At 39.4% G+C, this 19,233-nt stretch overlaps 1 protein-coding gene across 2 annotated transcripts in view; it reads left to right on the top strand.

Annotated features, from left to right (window-relative positions):
- Positions 1-19,233, top strand: part of VAV3 (vav guanine nucleotide exchange factor 3) — a 371,921-nt gene that overhangs the window by 240,248 nt on the left and 112,440 nt on the right. For both annotated transcript variants that reach the window (XM_004581990.2, XM_058659743.1), the window contains exons 18-19: positions 11,752-11,777; positions 16,219-16,264. In XM_004581990.2, coding sequence (XP_004582047.2) covers positions 11,752-11,777; positions 16,219-16,264 — 72 coding nt within the window. The remainder of the gene's footprint in view (positions 1-11,751; positions 11,778-16,218; positions 16,265-19,233) is intronic.

Genomic DNA, 19,233 nt, shown 5'->3' with positions numbered 1-19,233 from the left:
CCAGGATCCTGGAGCATTTTCTTGGACTTACAGGTGATCCAAGGACTTAGGCCATCCTCTGCTGCTTTTCCAGGCACATTAACAGAGATCTGGATCAGGAATAGAGCAGCTGGACTCAAGCTGGCACATGTATAAGGTGCTTACCTGCCTATGCCACGGTGCCAGTCTTGGGAGTGATTTTCTGATAGTTTGTTAGGCAAAAGCACTTTGAAACTCAATGAAGTAAGTAACTTTGTTTTTGGCTCTGAGTGATTTGAAGCACTGCAAGAAAAGCAAGTATCATGTCCTCTGAGCTTGCACTCTCCCCATAGAGGCATTCGGAACTGGGAGGACGTTAGGCACCTTTAGTTCCAGGGCTCCTTATTTTAAGATGAGCAAACTGGGTCATAAAAATATGAAAATAATGCAACTAAGAATAAGACTGTGAATCCCCTGCAGATTGTAGATAATGTGTACTGACATCAGTGCCATCCATTCAAAACTTGCACCAGTTTTTAAACTGTTAAGGTAGTTCATTATGAGACAGTGAAAAGTTTTTCCAAAGCTCTGACTGAGTTTGGTGTTTGGAGGTTTGATTTTACCTGCATTTGTGATTCTCTCTGCTTTGTGTCTTAAATTTACTTGTTGTTTTCACATGTGTACCCTTTAACTCCCTCTCTTTTCTCTCTTTATCTGTCTCTCCTAAGTCCTTTCTTTCTGAACACTTTGTAGAGACCAATGACACTGGATGTTCATGGTCAGTTAATAAGTGAAAGGAAAGAACAAGAACCTCCCTGGGAGGCATAGCTTCTTTCGCCTTCAGATCCCTGTCTGCTGGGTAGCCCTGTAAGAAGAGAGGCCTTGGCCATTGGAAGAGGAATCTGTTATGGCTACTTCAGCAGTTTTCTCTCTCCCACTCTCAAAGCAATGCCCTCTCAAAACTAAATACCTTGGCAACCTCTCCTCAAACTTCCTTCCTGTGCTGCTCTATGCAGTAACCATGAGTGGAGTGTGAGTTTGACATTGGTGGGTGTGATGTGTGTGTAATAAAATAGATAGCAAGGAATGCCAAGGTCAGGTTGCCTGTGCCAGATGTGACCACAGCACCCAACCAGCACACGTGAGAACCAGGAAGGGAGGGGGCAGGACCGGCAGGGGAATAAGGGGTGGTTCCCTTGCTGAACAGCTACTCCCACTGGAGAGCATGAGCTGGGATGGGGGCAGACCAGACTACGCAGGGCTACAGCACCTGTGCACCTCATGTGGACCAGATCAGGGAAAAACCAGGCTGGGCTGATTATTCCTACTGGTGCAATCTACAGTTAGGGTGGGTGAGGGTTGTTGGGGCTTAGCCACAGCGTCAGCTGGCAGAAGCTGGCACTGAGGGCTAATTCTGTCAAGTTAAACCACAGAACCACCTGGAGAGTGCATAATCTGGGAGTGGGAGAGGCCTGGGAGGGAAATAGTGGGCTCCTCCCTCTTGGGTTACCACCCCCCACGGGAGGGCATGATAACTAGGACAAGGGCTGGGGTGGCTAGACAGACACCCAACAACATCTGTGTGGGCTGCATAGTGGAGCTGGTTAGATGGAACAAGGTTTTAATACCCATTGACATGTGTGAGAGCAGAAGGGGATGAGGGGCAGACTGGACTAGTCTGCTACACATACTGGCAAACCAGGATAGGGGGCGGGCCTGGTGGGGCTTATTGTGGGTCGCTCTGGCTGGACTGCAACTCCCACTGGTTGATGCAAGGGCCTAATATGTGCTGGGCAGAACCAGACTGGACTGCAAACACCCATTGGTTCCATGGAAGACAGGGCTGGAAACAGAACCAACCCAGCAGCTGCAACCACCAGCTGATCGGGGCAATGAACTGTGCTGGGTGCAGTTCTTGCTAGTACATACAAGAATCTGGTCTGGGAACATCTCAGAGAAAGTTTCTTTGGGGATCCCCCCAATCGAGCTTTCGGACTCAGAATGCTAACCATCAAATGACAGAAGACAGAACAAGTCAGTCAACCACCTCAGCGATATATTGGCAAGGAAAATACTGGGCAAATGGGGACTCTATGATGGACTATGTCAATCAGTGGATTCTCCAACGACCGCATTGTGCTTGGAGTGGTGAGAGTGGCAGCAATTCAGAACTGTTGAACTATCAAAACCACTTGAGCAAGACCCTTGGAGCATGCCCCACATCTGGGACCTGGGGCGTGGGTGGGAGACTGGGTGGGGCTTTTCCCTTAATATCTCCTTTTACATCCGATATATCGGGGTCTCCCGCCCCGCAGAAGAAATTACCCGACACACCAGGCTCTGTTGCAAAAGGCACTTTATTCTTCCAACCAGTCCGTTTCCCAGCCGGTCGACTCGACGACTTCTTCCTCTTCTCTTCCTTCCCTCTGCTTCATTCCCCAGTCTCCTCGTCGCCCCCCAGTCGTCTTCTGTCCGTCCGTCTCCATCTCCTCTTCTTCCTGTCCCTCGTCCTGAAACCCCCACCGCTTATATACAATCCTAATCCAATCAGCTTAAAGGTCACCGATGCACGCGGCAGGCACGCCAATCATAAATCTGATCACGTGCAGCACACGCGCCAGGCATGCGACTACGGGCCAATCAGAAGGCACTTCCCGAAACCTGTTTACCTCCAAGCTCTGAGAGGAAGAACGGCCTTGGCGCCATCTTAGGGCAGGGCACACGTGCAGTGCGCCCAGCAAGATATATTAAGGAAACAATAAAAAAAAATCAAGGAAAAAATAGATAGCATTTTGAGAGTGTGGAATAAGCTGTTTCCCAGCCTGATGAGAATTCTAGGCTGGGATCATGCCTTGTGCGGCACCTTGTATGTGGCATCCTGTAATAGTGGCTTGTAGCATTTCAGCAATGCAGTTTTCTATGACTGGCATGGTATTTGGAGAAATGTGCATATGAGGCAGGCAGGAGAATGAATAGTTAATCAGCATGGACATTTTATGAGTAAGAAAGTGTAATATCATTTCAGGAGGACTTTGGAGGGAAATTATCCCAATATCCAACTTTAAAGCAAAGAATAGGATTAACGTAGACAACCTTAAGTGTTTACATGAACCAAGTTCCCTTATAAAATAGTATCAGGTGAATTGAAATCTTTCCCAACTTTATAGAGCTTTATATATCCAATCCTAATATAGCCTAATGATATTCTCAGAAGACAAAAAGGGACTCTCATTGGCTTAGTTTCGGTTAAAGAGTTCCCTTATAGTTCAGAAGGCTGTGCCTAATAGAAATAGTAATGTTAAAAATTTTGGAAGGCTGGGAAGTCCTCTTCAGTCAGCATTGGCAGTATTGATGGAAAAGAATGAACAAAAGCAGCAGCAGCACAAACTGTACAGAATGACAGGGAAATCTAGGGGCTATATGAAATCTAGAGAATGTTAAGGTTGCCAGGTCCATGGGTGATTATTTCTTTGGTTCTCCTTACTTGACCATTCGCTATCATTTAACACTATTAACCACTTTCCTTGGCAAACTTCACCTCCTATCTCATCTCCTTTGCTTTCCTTTGGAGATGGGATACATTTTCCTTGCTTTTGTTACTGCCCACACCCTGAGCACATAAGACTCTGTCCTTATATAAAGCTTCATTCCTGAACTCTCTATATAACACTGCCATCTAACTGGGTAGGCATTGTGGTTCAGTGAGTGTAGCCTCTATCAGCGATGTTTACATCACATATTGGGGTGCCTGGCTGTACCATCAACTACTCCATTTTCTATTCAGTTTTTTTTTTAATTCTTGCTAATATTCCTTGGAGGCAGCAGCTGATGACTCAGAGACTTAGTCCCTGCACCCACATGAGAGACCTGAATTGAGTTCCTGGCTCCTTATGATTCCTGGCCCAGGCTTGGCCATTTAGGGCGTGACTCAGATGATGAAAGATACCTTACTATCTCTGTAACTTGACTTTCATATCTATAAATATGTCTTTTTTAAAAAAATCTTTTTAAAATTCCACCTTCTCTTCAAATATCCTCTCCAATATTTTATAGTGACCTCCAATTTTGCTTCACATCAGCCTCATTAATCCTACCACAGCTTCCTTATTTTTGTATTAACTACATGTTTGTGATCTCTGCATTCACTGGCTGTCAGTTTTGATTTCTTTGGAATCCACCAATGCATGTTATTGTAGATAGAAAGTGTCCTTGTCTCTTACTTGGATAGCTGCAGAAGTCTCCTGACTCCTTATGCTTAACTGCATTTTCTAAAATGAACTATACTAACATCAAGCCAAACTATGTAATAATTTTTGTTACTGTATTTTTCATTCCTTATAGGATAATTTCCATACTTCCCCCAAATGCCATTAGGAAGCTCTAAGTCATACTTCCATTCTGATTTTTACCACTCTTTAATAAAAGTACAATTCAGTTCTTACTTTTCTCAAACTACTTTTTTATGTATTTACATATCTAAGTATATGCTCTCCATTTTTAAAAATTGAATTTGTTTGAAAGACAAAAAGGCAGACATAGGCCTCCTGTCTGCTGGTTGACACTGCAAATGCCTGCAAGAGCTTGGGATTGGCCGATCAAAGCCCGGGGTTGCAACACAATGCAGGCTTCCTGCATGAGCAACAGGGACCTAAATACATCCACCATTACTGCTGCATTCCACTTGACGATGTTTCTCAGGCTTGCTGCTTTCTAGACCCATGGTTTGAAATAAGCAGCAATTTTTTTTTGTTTGGTTTTTGTTTTGTTACAACCCTACTGCCCAAAACTAGTTACCTGGCCTCAGTTACAAAGGAAGCTGGATGGTGTGGTGGAAAATGTGAACTGTTTGGTGAACATTACCGTCTCTGCCAGCTTTATATTTATAAATCAACTCTGGGCACTTTGATACAGGATGCAGATATCCCAAGTTGTGTCTAATAGGTATATGTTGCTTCCATTTCTCTATTTAATATCTTTCTCCTTTGTTTGATTAGCTTACATTCATTTTTAGAAAGCTGATGCAATCGTTGTCCAGACTTTGAAAGATACTTTCTAATCTCCCAGTGCTTGGGAATTTTCCTCTGATTTCCAGACATCTTACATTTATTTTTTCATAATGTTTATCACATCTATTATCAGTGATGCAATACTGATCTTGCTAATTAGATGTGGACCTTAATGATAAAAAAATAAATATTGTTTTGATGTTTCAATCCCAGGGAAGATAGGGTAGCTGAATGAGTGGATGGGTCACAAAACAGAGGGACAAATGAAGGAATAAGATGTGATCCTCCAGAATTTCTAGGCTCTTAAGATTATTGTGAGCTTAGAATCAGAATCACGAGGGCCTGGAGATTGTTTTGGTTTTAGTTTTACCATTGGTGAAGTAATGGACAAATAGAATGAAAATGTTTTCTGAAAGCCTTACTAGTACTTCCTACAGGAGGAACTGACCAGATCTTTTACATTTGTGTCCAGTGTTTATGCAAGGAAAGTCCCATGCCCTAAGCATTCATCATTAGGTCTTTGACAATGGACTGCTGGGTTAGGTTAATAAATAGCAGGAAAGTGAACCAGTTCACAGAACACTTAATGACAAAAATACTTTATTTCTGGAGAAATCTACTTCCTGATCTGGTCAATTCTATTGTCAGAATTCTTATTTAGCATTTATCATTTATTCTTTATGAAATGTGCTTTCTCTGCAGTTTCAATATTTAGCTTTACTTGTGCAAGCTCTCTGCCAATCATTAACCTTATGTTGGTCACTCACTGGTAACCTGAATTAGATTGTTCTCTGTTTGAAATGTTGTTTTGTTTATTTGCTGAGGTTAGGCTAGGTTGTGATAACTCAAGCATTCCAAAACCCCTGTGGCTTTAGTGCATATAAACTTTTCTCCCAAGCCATATCTCTCATGGGTTTGTGGTCCCCTGGAGCAGCTGCTTTCTAAGCAGTGGCTCAGGATCCGCAGTGACACTGCCAACTTGGCACATGGCTTCCATGGCTGTTGTTTTTTTTTTTTTGAGATTCTTAGCCTGAAACAAGTAGTGCCACTTTTGGTCACTTCTGTTGGCTCAAACTGGCTATGTAGTCTGTCATAAAGGGAGTTGGACAGTGTGATAGAACATGTGGGGTGTTCGGTGAGTGTACTGTTGCTGCCAGTCTACTCCTATGCTCCCAGAGTCTGGAAGGCATGTTTCTCTTCTTTGGTATCCATCCCTTAGTACCATCTGCAAAGAAGGGGTACTTTGTATCATTTTGTCTCTTTCTCAAAATAGTAATATTTCAACACAAATGTACACTTTAAGGATGTTTTGTAGAATGTGGCAAAATATTAAATCACTAAGCATTTGAAATGTATTTTAGACTAGTCTTTTTATGGAAGGGCCATTGGATGTTATCTTTTGAGATTTAGAATTATTTTGTTTCATGCTCTTTGTATAGCCTTCATTCATCATGAAAATAATAATTGGCAAAAATGCAGCTTGTTTCTCAATGAAGTAATTCATTCATATTAACATGACTGACATTAAGTACACTTGGAGTAGGAAAAAATGTGTGTTAGATTTATTGTGAGACAAATGATGATACAACTTGAAAACAAAAATCTGAAGATGGAAAATGGTTTTATGTTCTACCATTTAAAGATTTGCCTACTATTTGAAAATTTGCCTGAATATAAAGGGTAGGCAGTTCCACTCTTTTTCACTGAACTTGAGTTGACTCACATTCACCATGGCAACCTCAATGATCAACATGTACACAGGCTCTGAAGTGTGTGCCAAAACTTTCTAATGTTCATAATGAATAGTATGAACTGCATTATATTAGGCTCTTTCGACAAGTTACTGCAAAGCTGATTTAATTCTAGGGTGGCATTTCTTTCTCACAGTATACCACCTTAAAGGTCTAATCCTAGACTGCAGGCTTTGGAAACATTTATGGTTTTCTTCCCACTCTAATAGGTGACTAAGCACATTCAGTCCCCTTGTTACCATGACATTGATCAATACAGCTTGCTTTGCATCTTTTTAGTTTAAACAGAGAAAGCGACATTGAAAGGCAAATACTTCTGTAGCCCACTTGGTTTAGAGCATCCTTTCCTTTAGTGGGAATACAAGGCTTACTGCTCCACTATTTAACTGAGGCATATCCCCATTTGTTTATCTGTTTAATCACTTGTTTATCTAGGCCAGCAGCTATTCCTGCTGCTCAAGTAGCCACCCCTACTTGGAATTCTAGTGGTTTAAACATTCAGCATTGCTGTGTAGAATCTGCACCCCAAATTGGCCTCTGAAACGGACTCTTTTGTAAATATTAACATATTTTAGCACAAGAGATAGGATTGTAGCATACTATTTTCTTTCAGGCTTCTGCCACTTTACCACTTACTGTTGTGTGAACTGAGGCTTAATCATTGATTTCATCACCAAAATGACTTTGGTTTTGTTTAATATTACTTAAAATCTTTTGTATAAATTAGACCTCTATTTTTAACTCATCAAGAAAATTTTATATTCAAGAATGGTGGTTATTCCTTCCATTTAACTGTTTGGGTCAGTTTAGTCATACATGAATAATTATTGAAATGAATTTGAAACTATTATATGGTTGGATTGCTGTTACAGCTACTGAAAAGGCTTGAAAGCAGTCTCTTTCCAAGTATTTATGGCTTATGGCTTTTTCCTTTTTAGTTTAAAAATATTTTTGTATATAAGTGAGCAAAACATTTTTCATCTTTTTTTCAATTGGATTAATTCAGCTCTCTTTTATTTTTAATGTTCCACAAAAAATAGCACATTAGCCATGATGTCAAGACACCTCTGGGGCCATCCTTTTAATTACCTTTCTGTAGCCAACTCTGAGACAAATGGACTTACCAAACATTGATTTGTTCACTCATAAGCAATAGAATTCAGATAGGAAACAATTCAAGTTATGTAATAGAATGAGCTTAGGAGCCACCTGCCTTGGAAAGCCCAATATAGTAGCATAGAATTTTATATTTAAACAAGTGAATTACATCATGAGAGTCTACACCTTAGTGAAAATAATTTTTCTTGCATAAATATGCACACAGAGCTGTGTGCCAGCCATGAAGATGGAGTTCTGCAAGGGCACGATGCACCTCAGTAGCACCACTTCTCTGAGTTCCATTAAACCTGTTGGGACATGATGAAAGAATCCAAGTTTTAAACCCCCCTGAGGGCCTGTGTGTCACCCTCTGGAAAGGCTCTTGAAAGGGAAGAACATGTTATACTTTGATCAATAGAAGCCTGAGAAGTAGGTGGCAGGGCAAGACAGGTTGAAGACTAAAAACTTTTGTGAACTTGAATTGAATTTTACTATCTTGAAGACTTCTAGGAGAAAGAGTTACAAAGAGAGAAAGACATTTCATTGGTATTCACCCAGCAGCCCTTTCATCAGATTCAACCACAGAAAAGTTAATGATAATCAGCTGTTATTATCTCATTATTCCAATCCTAATGTAGAACTGTGGCACACAGTTTTCTATAACCCTAGCTCCTAAGTTCCTACCATACTAGTTTTGCGTGCATACAAAGCTGCAGCAAAGAGTGAAATTGCAGACATTGTAACTGAAACAAGTTTTCCGTAGGAGAAGTTCATTAAAAAGGGATGTTTTTCTCTTTGTTGTTGTTGTTGTTATAATGACCTTTCACTTTGAGAATATCTAAAATATTTTCCCACCCATTACTGTCATCTTAGTGTGTATTAGCAAACTGCTACCTCAGGGCTGGCATCCTGTTGCATTGTGTTAAGCTGCCACCTTCAGTGCTGACATTACAAATGAACACCAGTTTAAGCCCTGGCTACTCCACTTCTGACTCAGTGTCCTGCTAAAGTCCTAGGAAAGTAGCACGAGATGGCTTGAGGACTAGGGGGCGCTGCCCCCTCAGACAGGAGACCTGGATTTGTCCTGGCTCAGCTGAGAATTTATAGCCACTTGAGGAGTAAACCACTGCATGGAAGATTGCTGTCTCTCTCTGTATCTCTCTCCCTTTCTCTGTATCCCTTTGTTTCAAATAATAAATAAAAATAATTTTTAAAAAAAAACTTCTATTAATTGGTTGTAAGAATATAAGTTATGTTGGGAAAGGAAGCTGTTTAATGTAATGATCTGTGTTGCCAATACATAAATACAAGTTAAGGAGCCAGGCATAGAATGTTTTAATTCAAAAGAGATCCGAAGAAGTTTTACCACACTTCTGGCCTCTTCCCTATCGTCAAAAATCCTGAGAAGGCTACCGTAAGTTGTGACTAAAACCCCAGATGTGTAAGAGCTGCTACTCCAACAGCATACCCAGCATGAGCAGATCAAAATGCTAATTGTGCTCTGTCAAATGCATGAAAACTTTCTCTGTCCTGGATAATGGAGTGGATGAAGGGAAGGAGTAAAGCAAGGAAAGGGGGAAGTGCTAGAACTGCATCCAGCAGAAAGTGGTTTTCCAGTTCCCTGCTGGGTTACACAGAAGAGGATTTGTGCAGATCAGTTCTCAGTGTATCTGATCAAGATTCTGAGAATAGCTCATTGTCTTGACAAAACACTAAAGAAGGAAAGCAGGAGACTGTGGGAATGTAGGGAAATGAGGAAAGGGAAGTTGAAGAAAGTGCTTAGTCCTGTCTAGTCTGTCCCTTACTCGGTACCATCATCTTTGCTTCTATTGGGCCTCAGGTCCCCTCTCTACTCCATGTTAACTTCTCCCTCATGTTGAGAACTGACCAGCTTGTAATACAGGTGCGTAGTCACCCTCAACATCATTTTTTTTTTCCTGGGGATTCTCATGGAACCTGGTTTCACAGCTACTGTCATATGCATCATAAATTTTATACTACATATCATGCGTTTATTTTATGTGAAATGAAGATCAAGATTGAGAACTTCCACCCTTTGGTCCACTCTCCAAAAGCTGAACCAAGCTGAAGGCAGAATCCTGGAACTCCAGCTGAGTCTTCGACACTAGTGGAATGACCCAAGTCCCTTGGCTGTAGTTTCCCAGGTTCAGTAACAGGGACTCAAACCAGCACTTTACAACATGGGATATAAGTCTTACAAATGGCTTAACCCACCCACTGTGTCACAAACCTGGCCCCCAGAAAGAACACATGTTATGTGAAAGCTGTGCTTCACAGGATATAAAATACTTAATGTGAAAAATCATAAAAGATGTCACACTTGAACAGAAATTAAGGTGCACACTTATGGAGTTAGAAATACTGAAATGTGAAAGGTCTGAGCTTTCCCTCCTTCAGAATCCTGTGGAGATAGCAGTTCCCCCCATCATCTTAGAAGATTTGTGATGCCTCTTGCAGTTTATGATTTTTAGTTCAGAATCTTACTCTATTTTTCCAGTAGGAGAGAGTAGTTTAGGATTGTCCTGGCAAATTGGTTTTTGCAGGCAAATCGGAGGAACTGCTACATCAGCTGCCTTATTGAGCACCCAACCTCGCCTCACCTGGGGTCTGAGGCTGGGCCTACCAGATCCTCTTAACCAAAGCAGTCCTCTCAGGCAATCTTCTAGCAGTGTTTTTGCAGGACTACTCCTTGGTAAACACTAACTTCAACTCTAGCAAAGAGGGCTTCTTAGAAGACAGCCATCTGTGAAAACCAAAGATCATGGGGCTTGAACTGACAATAGGATGCAGAATTCAGCTTTTCTTCAGAAAGGACCTTTCTACCTATATGTCTTCTGTTTCCATCCATTATAAGTAGGCGTTTCAAAAACAAACAGTAAAGCAAGCTCCTGTTGCTGCCCCAGGCATTCTTTCTCTAGAAAACCATTTGCAGCAGCTAGTCCAGTGGCAGAAATTTTTCCTCTGAGCTCTGGTGATGGGACTTCTTACAAACCATTGCAAGAAACACCACAGGGAACTCCCAATCAGGGTTGCCCTGTCTCTTCTGGTGCTTTTGATGTCTTATCAGCTCCTTCTTGATAGGATCACGTTGGATGGGAAAAAATAGGAATGACTCAGTGATGGAATGTGTCCCAAGTCTGGTGAAATTCTGGAGCACACCGAGTGCTGGCATGGGTAAAGGAGGCAGAAGCAACATTCCTTGTCTTTCAGTGGTCAGTGTGTGCATGTCCTCTCAGGGCCATCCCTTCCCTTCCACCAGCTTGACTTACTGAAGGACCCCTGATCCTTTATAACTGTTAGTGACTGTCAAGAGCTGTAATGTAAAGATGAGATGATTTTCTGTTTCTAGAGAGGTGAACTATGGATGAAAGGAAAATTAGCATTGAAATTGAATCCTGACTCAGGGTTTTATTTCCATCTTTAAATCAGACTATATTCCTCCTAAAATTAAAAACAAGAGTTATAGCCACTTAATGAAAAAATCATATGGAGTAATGTACTGTGTTCACTTTGCCACTGTTACAGTCAGCACAATGCCTTTGGAAATCTGAGTTTACATTCTCACAGTGAGGTGTGCAGTAGCTTTCCCTCATGTGTATAAACTTAGAGCAATCCCTGTTTTAAGGAGCTTTGTGTGGTTGGATTGACATTGCTTAATACAGTTGAAAAAAGTTAAGCATAACTGAGAAGTCATTTAGGACTATGAGTCACTCTCCTCACAAGCCAATAAGGTAAGAGAAGCTATGTTGCAAAACAATTACTAGCCCAGCCTGAGGGACCTTGGAAATATATTACAGGTATCAGTTAAGAAAACAAAGCAGTAGTGTTTTACCACACTGCTGCAGAGAACAAGCTAAGATTGTTAACCAAACAGAGTAACTTTACATTGACAATGCCAATTTTTACATTTGTTTCAGATCAAGGAACGCTCAAACCACCAGAGGTAAGATTAACATTTACAAATTTTCATATAACCTTTGCATTTCAGGTTGTTTGCTAGCTTAAGCAGGCTCGAGCTTTGGCAATGTTAAATGTGTCTTTTTAAAAAATTTTACTTTTATTATCATGATATGATACAGTTCCTTAGGCCCTGGAATTTCCCTTATCCCCTCTCTAATTCCCTCCCCCCTCAGTGAGTTCCCCTATTATATCCTGTACCTTTTAAAGTGAATAGAAAGAAGCAGAAATGGAGCCACCAATTACTTTTGAATGAAATGTACAAATTACATAAAAACTTTATCATTCATTGTGTGAAGGACCTCAGGTGAGTTAAAATAGGAATATAGAGTTGAAGACAATATGTGAAATGGAGCATTTGATACAGAGGAAGGTGGCTTTTATCCAGGAAGTTGGTGGATGATACACCTGTCATGAAGTGTTGTGCTACCATATGACGCTTGTCAGTTCTGAACATTCCCACGTTGTTCATTTAAGGATAGGGTTGTTTGCTTCCAGCAGTTTTCCATCTGAACAGGATTAGCGTCATGTCCTGTTGATCAAGTCAACATCCTCTAACATTTACCTTTGTTTATAACAAACACAGGATCTAAATTGTAGCATCTTAGAAATATGTAAATCCTGTTACCCCTCAGGATAAAATTATCTAAAAAATTCAAAAGGATGAGCAATATTGCAAGTTCCAGGCAACCACTGCTCTGGTCTTCAACAAAAAATAAAAAATTTCATAGCTGAACACTATCAGTTATTCTGAGAATTTCAGAATAAAATGACAAAAGCTATTAAATTATCAAATTATTTTACTATGAAACTTACCTTCAAAAGTTTTGTAATATTAGTATCAATAAGCTATCTAGATAGTTACTTGAAAACGAAAAGCATCAAATGTTATGTGAGGCATCTGTTTCTCACTTTATCAGACATAGTTTGTGTGACATGTGTGAAGTGCATGTTACATATAGCTGTTGAGTGAATCTGCTAACTGATATCACAATCTAGATTCTAGATCACGCAGTACGTAGCATGCTATATTTTTTTCTAATAGTTCTATTTTTTAAATAGACCTCCCTGGTTCTTCTAGAACTAAAATGAATTAAATATTTCATTCATATGGAAAATTTCCTGAGGGCTATCAGAATTGATTGAGCAACATCCATGAGGCAGCAAGGCAGCTTTCATATGCTTGCATGGTGTCTAGACTCTTGAATCATATACCGTGCACAGCTCTGAACTCCGACTCGGAGTTACTGAACATTCATCAAAAGCCTAGGCATTGATTTTTCCAAGGAAGATGATTTCATTTCATTTTAATGGGGTAACATGTGACTAAGGAAAAGTGCAGTAATAAGTGGCTGATAATTTTCACAATATGAAGTTAATTTCTCACATACATTTTGCTCTTAATCAGTACCTGTAAATTTCTTATGAAATGATTTGTCACATTGTGTTTTCAATGCTGCATCAGATTTTTAATGGCTTGCTTAATTTTTGAGTATAAGTGCAATTTTTATGTATGTGTGACTGTGCTAATAAGTTCTACAAGATGGAGAATGATAGTCAAAGTGTTACAATGCCACATGCACTAGGAAACTTTGGTTTAAGGCAGAAGTGTGTCGGAGAGTCTAAGGAAGCATCTCTCCCCACCCTCCTTCAGGTGTGTCCCCTCTTTAAGGCAGACTCTTAGATGGTGCACAGGTTAACTCTGAGTTTCAGTTTTCCCAGGTCTCTTGACAGTCTTTTTTCTCTTCAGCAACTGGTTGATGGTCCCCAAATATTTTTCTCTCAGTAGCTTTGAATGCATTTCACTCATGATTTGGTCCCAGCTATCAATAACTGCAGGATGGTGGGCCTTGAAAACATACCTGGGGTATTTATCTCTCACCACCTTCTAGAGTGGAATTTTAGAATCTCTAACTCCAGGAAGCAAGTTTATCGCTATATAATCTCTTTAGCAGAGATTCATTCTTTAACACACATTACAGCAAGCAGAGGAAACGAAGCTGGCATCTAGTTAGCAAGTAAAATTTACTCAAGATTCCGAGGAAAATCGGGAGTAAGGATCAGGAAAATCTGGATGATGATGATGGGGGGTGTGTGTGTGTAGAAGCGCAAGGTTAATGGATAATGAAGCAAAGAATAACTCTGGGTTGCTTATAAAATCCAGTGTGGTGTTCTCCCTGATCAAAGGTGATTGAGAGGCCATGGAGTCAGATTCTCATGGTCCGTGGGTGTAGCTGGGAACTCCAGGAGTCGTGGTTTCCCTGCCCTCCTGCATGGCCAATGGCCTGGTCAGTTCTGTCCTGGTCTTTTAAGTACAAAATTGTGGAGGATAGTAGAAACAGCCATGACAGAATCACAATTTAAATTCACGTTTTAAAATTGTTTCAAATTTATTCCAAGTATTTTGCAATATAAAAGACTTCTTAGGTTCTTTTAAACTATAGTAAATCTGTAACTCCCCAAATGAATTTTGATCCTAAATAGGTAGAAAGGTTTCTTCACAAGTGACTGATTTGTTGGTGACTTTTCAGGAGAAAGTGACTTACACATTCAAAAATGCCAGGAAGTTGCTAATAATGATAAACTGTTGCTTAATAATCCTTCCTGTGTGTCAGACTTTCCTAAGCATGAACATAAATAGTTTCTTACAATAATCCCCTGGGAAGTCAGTGCTATTGTTATTCCTGTCTTGTGCAGGAGAGAACTGAGGTACGATGATGTGACATGCTCACCGTGGAACAGTGCCCAGTGGTATCATTTGCATTTGAACTTGGGTAGTTTATTCTAAAATCCATAATGCAAAAATCAAAATTCTGTTGTCTATTTTAATGCTAAATTCAAGGAAATATAATCTTAAACTCTACTTTTCGCATTTTAAGCAAATAGTTTAATAACACTGGTTTGGGGATTCTAGGAATCTGACCAAAAACTGATTTTTCTTCTGTGTTGTAAATGATTTGAGACTAGAAGGTATCAGACAAACAGGTATCTTCTGTGATACATACAGTAGGATGGGAGGTGTAAGTAGGAACATCTACCTACCCCCATCCTTATGTGTTTGCCTGTTGAAAATAATCTCACCTTGTGATCTTTTCTATGAAGAGCTCTGAAGTGGTTTAACATTTCAGGAAGGAAAGTTTTTGTTTAAAAGCAGTTCCCTTTCATGTTGACAGACCTGCACCTGCACCTTGTTACAGTTCACCTCCCTGAGCCTTGGCTGCCAGGATGCCCAGAGCAACATTTCCTCTCCCTCTCAGGCCCTCTGGGTGACAGTTTTCCAGTGTGTCCATTCTTCTGGCTCCACACAGCTGCAGTGCCAGTTTTCATGATCCTATTAGTATTTTTATAAATCCAATTTGGAAGTAGTTGGGGTAAATTTAAAAATAGTATTTTAAAAATTCCTCCAGTTAGCTTTCACTATACATCTGGGACTGTGATGGATATGGCTTGAGGCTGAAAGTCTCCAGTTCACTCATTGAACCTGAGAATGGAAGCCATATGAGGAGCCGCCCTGTGTGAAAAAATCCATGGAGAATTCATGCTTGTTAAAGCTAAGTGTGCTCTCTGAATGAATCCAAGTCTCCACACATGCATGCAGACCTGAACACATAAAAAGAAACTGGCTTTTGTAAACATCAGAATGGCATGGTAGTGTTAGACTCCTCATTCCATCCAGTAGCACATTCAGATGTGAAAATCAAGTCCTTCCTAACTAGTAAGTTTAGCAAAATTTTTACATGGGAATTAATGTAATGTTTATGAAATTGAAGGTGTAACAATGCATTCTCAAAGGTTTAAAAGCTCTCATATCTTGCACCTTTTCTACAATTTCTATAATGCACAGTGTTTCTTACGGATTTCTGTAATAAGGATTCACGTTTTTATGAATCTTGAGCTGTGTGAGTGTTTTTGCTTTCTATTGTATTCAGAACAACCGATCCCTACTTGAAACACCATCCTGGTTTAGGTATTGGCTAAAGTCAGGGCTTCAGATCTTGTTTTGTAGTTGTCTATCTCTTTCAGTCTCTGGTCCATCTAAGCCCCACAGATAGCTAAGTTAGAGTTGGTTTGGAGGCTATTGCTGCTACATCTTTGCTGGGAACATTTTCCTACTGAGAATGGTTGCCTCACCTTGCTTTCCTGTGATCTCAGAGACTTACCCAAGTGATATCACAGTATCTAAAATTGGTCACAAAAAATTTCTTTGTTGCAGTGTGCATTAACAGCTTACCAATGTAATGATGTGGAAGACTGATTAGAAAAGCAGAAGATGAAGTTAGAAAATGCTATTAGCTTGTGATCAAATTTAATCATATTTTTAATTTGAAAAAAAATGCTTCACTTTTTCTAAGTACTTTAAGTTGCAACTTTAATATTACCAGCCACCAACACTTCTTTGTTTTGCTTTGTTTCACCTTACTGTACAGAAACGGACCAATGGACTCCGGAGAGCTTCCAGACAGGTGGATTCAGGTGTGTTTCTGATTATACATCTAATAAACATGACTTCAGTATTGTGATTATGGAAGTATATGGGCAGAGTTACAGAAAGTGAGGCATTTTGTTGGCCTTTGTTCTTAGTTTGCTATATGCTGTGTGACCCAGAGTCTGTGGTCCAAAGTGTAAACCATTCACATAATGACTAAGTTAAACACAGTACCATGCTTTTTCCACAATCAGCAGTTGAGCTGGTTATTTGTTCACTGAACAGCCCCAGGCAGCTTGGTTAAGGGTAGCTTATCCAGGACTTTTTACCTCTTCTCTCCTAAATCTGCTAAGAAAATTAACCAACACACTGGCACTTCAAGGTTAACATTTTGTAGGGAGTAAGAGAAAGAAAAAACTTTAGGAAAAATATCTTCACCCTGTTTCTGTACTGTTTTACAATACATAGTAAACAAGTATCTTCTCAGAAAATATTCAGCTGCTTCCTACTTAACAGTGGAAGTTTGCCATATCCTTACGTTAGTGTGATTATTTTTTTGTCCACTATGCAAAACGTTCCACAGTTTAATTACCAGGTATTTTTGTTATTATATATGGTCCTATTATTGTGGGTTAAAAGATTCTCAATGTGTGCACTTGCTGTAACATGAGAGTTAGGGTAGTCTTGCAGGAAAATAATCCAAATTCTGTGTTGTGTTTTGTTTTCTCATCATGAGCAGTGTTCACCCAGTTGTAAAGTTTAGTTTTCAAAGCATTATACCTTTTAACTGAAACCACACCCATGGTAGCCATGCCAGTTTATGAGCTATCTAGTGTTTATGGGAGCTTTGTTGCCTCTGGCTAGAAATTGCCTCACTTGTGCCCTGAGATCAGTTTAAATCTTTTAACTACAGAACAAAATTAAGGCCATTAAAAAAATAAGGGTCTGCTTTAGTTTTTAGTAGTTCAAACTTTCCCAAGATAATACTCTGTGCAGAGGACTTTGCAATAATATTTAGAAGAGACTTCCTTTATTCTATTTAATACAAGTGCGTGACAGTGAGTGCAACTTTTTTTTCTGATTTTGAGTGATATGTAATAGTTTTGTTTCAGAAAATTAAGCTTTATAGATGCTATATTTTAAGTGTCTTTTATTTCTTTTATGGGCATTTTTATTTAGTCCATTTCTCCCCAGGGAAATACTTTGCTATATTTATGGTGTCAGTTGGAACATTTAATTCTTAACAGTTTGCTTTATGGACAAAACTTTGTAATCCTTTGTATTACCTAAAGGAAGTATAGTGAATTCATGTTATAAATACAGCAAAATAGACCAGTAATAAATTTTTATCCCCTCATCCTAAACGTGATGGCTTTTAAAAACTATAATAATAATCTTTTGTTATTTGTGTTTACATAAATAATTTTATTATTTCTGTTTACATAAAGATTTTAGACCTTTTGAAGAATAAACTTACAAATGAAAAGGAAAAGTATGTTTGGTCCTAATGTTTCTCCCAATAGGTTTAATTAAGACTAGAACATGTTTTTAGTTGTCCACATTTTTGAACCAAAAAGACAAAAATAGTTGGTGATCTTGCCTGTTGAAGTTACTGGTGTTGCAATATCTTTTTCTCTATTTAGGTATCTTTTGATTTAGGTTTAAAATGTTGGAGTTGGTTGACTTTCTCCCTCTGCCTTTTTCTGATTCAAGTTGCTGAGTTTCTCTGTTCAGAGTTAACCCTTCCTTGTGACCACCTTATGTTAATCTGGTAGATTGTCATTTAATGTATCAGTTGTGTGTGGAATGTTTCACTCAAGATGTTCACACAGGGATCAGGAAAGCTGAAGTTGTATGAACAGAGTGGCTCCAAGGTGCATAATTTGCTATTAATGCTTTCACTATGGAAGTTTCTTGGATTTGTTGTTCTCTTCATTTAATATAGTTGATATCCCCATGTACTAATATGCTCATGGCCTCAGAGTGGGTTGTAGGCAAAAGCAGATTAAACCATTTGGTAGGCCAGGATAACCACTTCATGAGGTCTAAATTTCCATGTACAAATTTGAATTATATATCTTTTCCATAGATCCTTTTGTGTTTGAAAGAACATTGGGGCATACTTCTGTGGATAGTAGGTATTTAATAAATCGTACTCGATAACAGAGTGAGCATTTGACCCATATGTAAGATGTCTACACATCAAACCACTGTGCATTGGTTTGATGCCAACCTCCAACTTTTGATTGCAGCTTCTTACAAATGCAGACCCTTGAAGGTAGTAGTGTTGGGTAAGGTGGAATTGATTTCTTTCCAAATATTTTTGAGAACTGGATTGAGTTTCTACCTGTAGCACCACCCAGGCACAATCCTAGCTGTTTAGAGAGTGGAAATGGCAGAAGGTAGCACCTTGTCTGTATTTCTTTCTCTTTCAAGGGTGTTTTGTTTGTACATGAATTATTGTATGCATTGGCTGTCTTGTTTTTAAAATTCATCCTGTTGAACTTAGTGAAATCTGGTGGTGGGAAGGATGGCTTCGATCCACATTAGCTGGGCTTAGGGCTAGATTGAGTGGTTGGGCTATGGCTTGACCTTTGGCGCATTGCCTCCTCCCTCTCTGCTAAAGTTTGCTTACTTGGAAAAGGAAATTAATAGCAGCATCAACCTTACAAAATTTTTGTGAACATTACATGAATTAATACATGCAGAATGCTTTTGAACATGGCCACTATGTAGTAAATGGTAAGTGGTAGCAATTATTATACTAATTAGTTTACATTAGAGCATGTTATTTTATAATGAACAATGTGTCTTGATAGAGAACCGATAATGTTTTCCGGTAATTTCTTTGCAAATACTTAATTTTATGTTGAATTTTCATTGAAGTTACATAATCACAGTCATAGATTGGCTCTTACTCCCATTTTACAAGGGCTTCTAAACTTTTACGTGTTCTGAACATTTTGCACAATCAGCAATGAAGGTTGAGAGTTTTCTGGTGAAGTGATTACTATTT

Source organism: Ochotona princeps, chromosome 2, assembly GCF_030435755.1.
Source record: "Ochotona princeps isolate mOchPri1 chromosome 2, mOchPri1.hap1, whole genome shotgun sequence".
Classification (NCBI taxonomy): domain Eukaryota; kingdom Metazoa; phylum Chordata; class Mammalia; order Lagomorpha; family Ochotonidae; genus Ochotona; species Ochotona princeps.
This window is presented reverse-complemented; position numbering and strand designations above follow the sequence as displayed.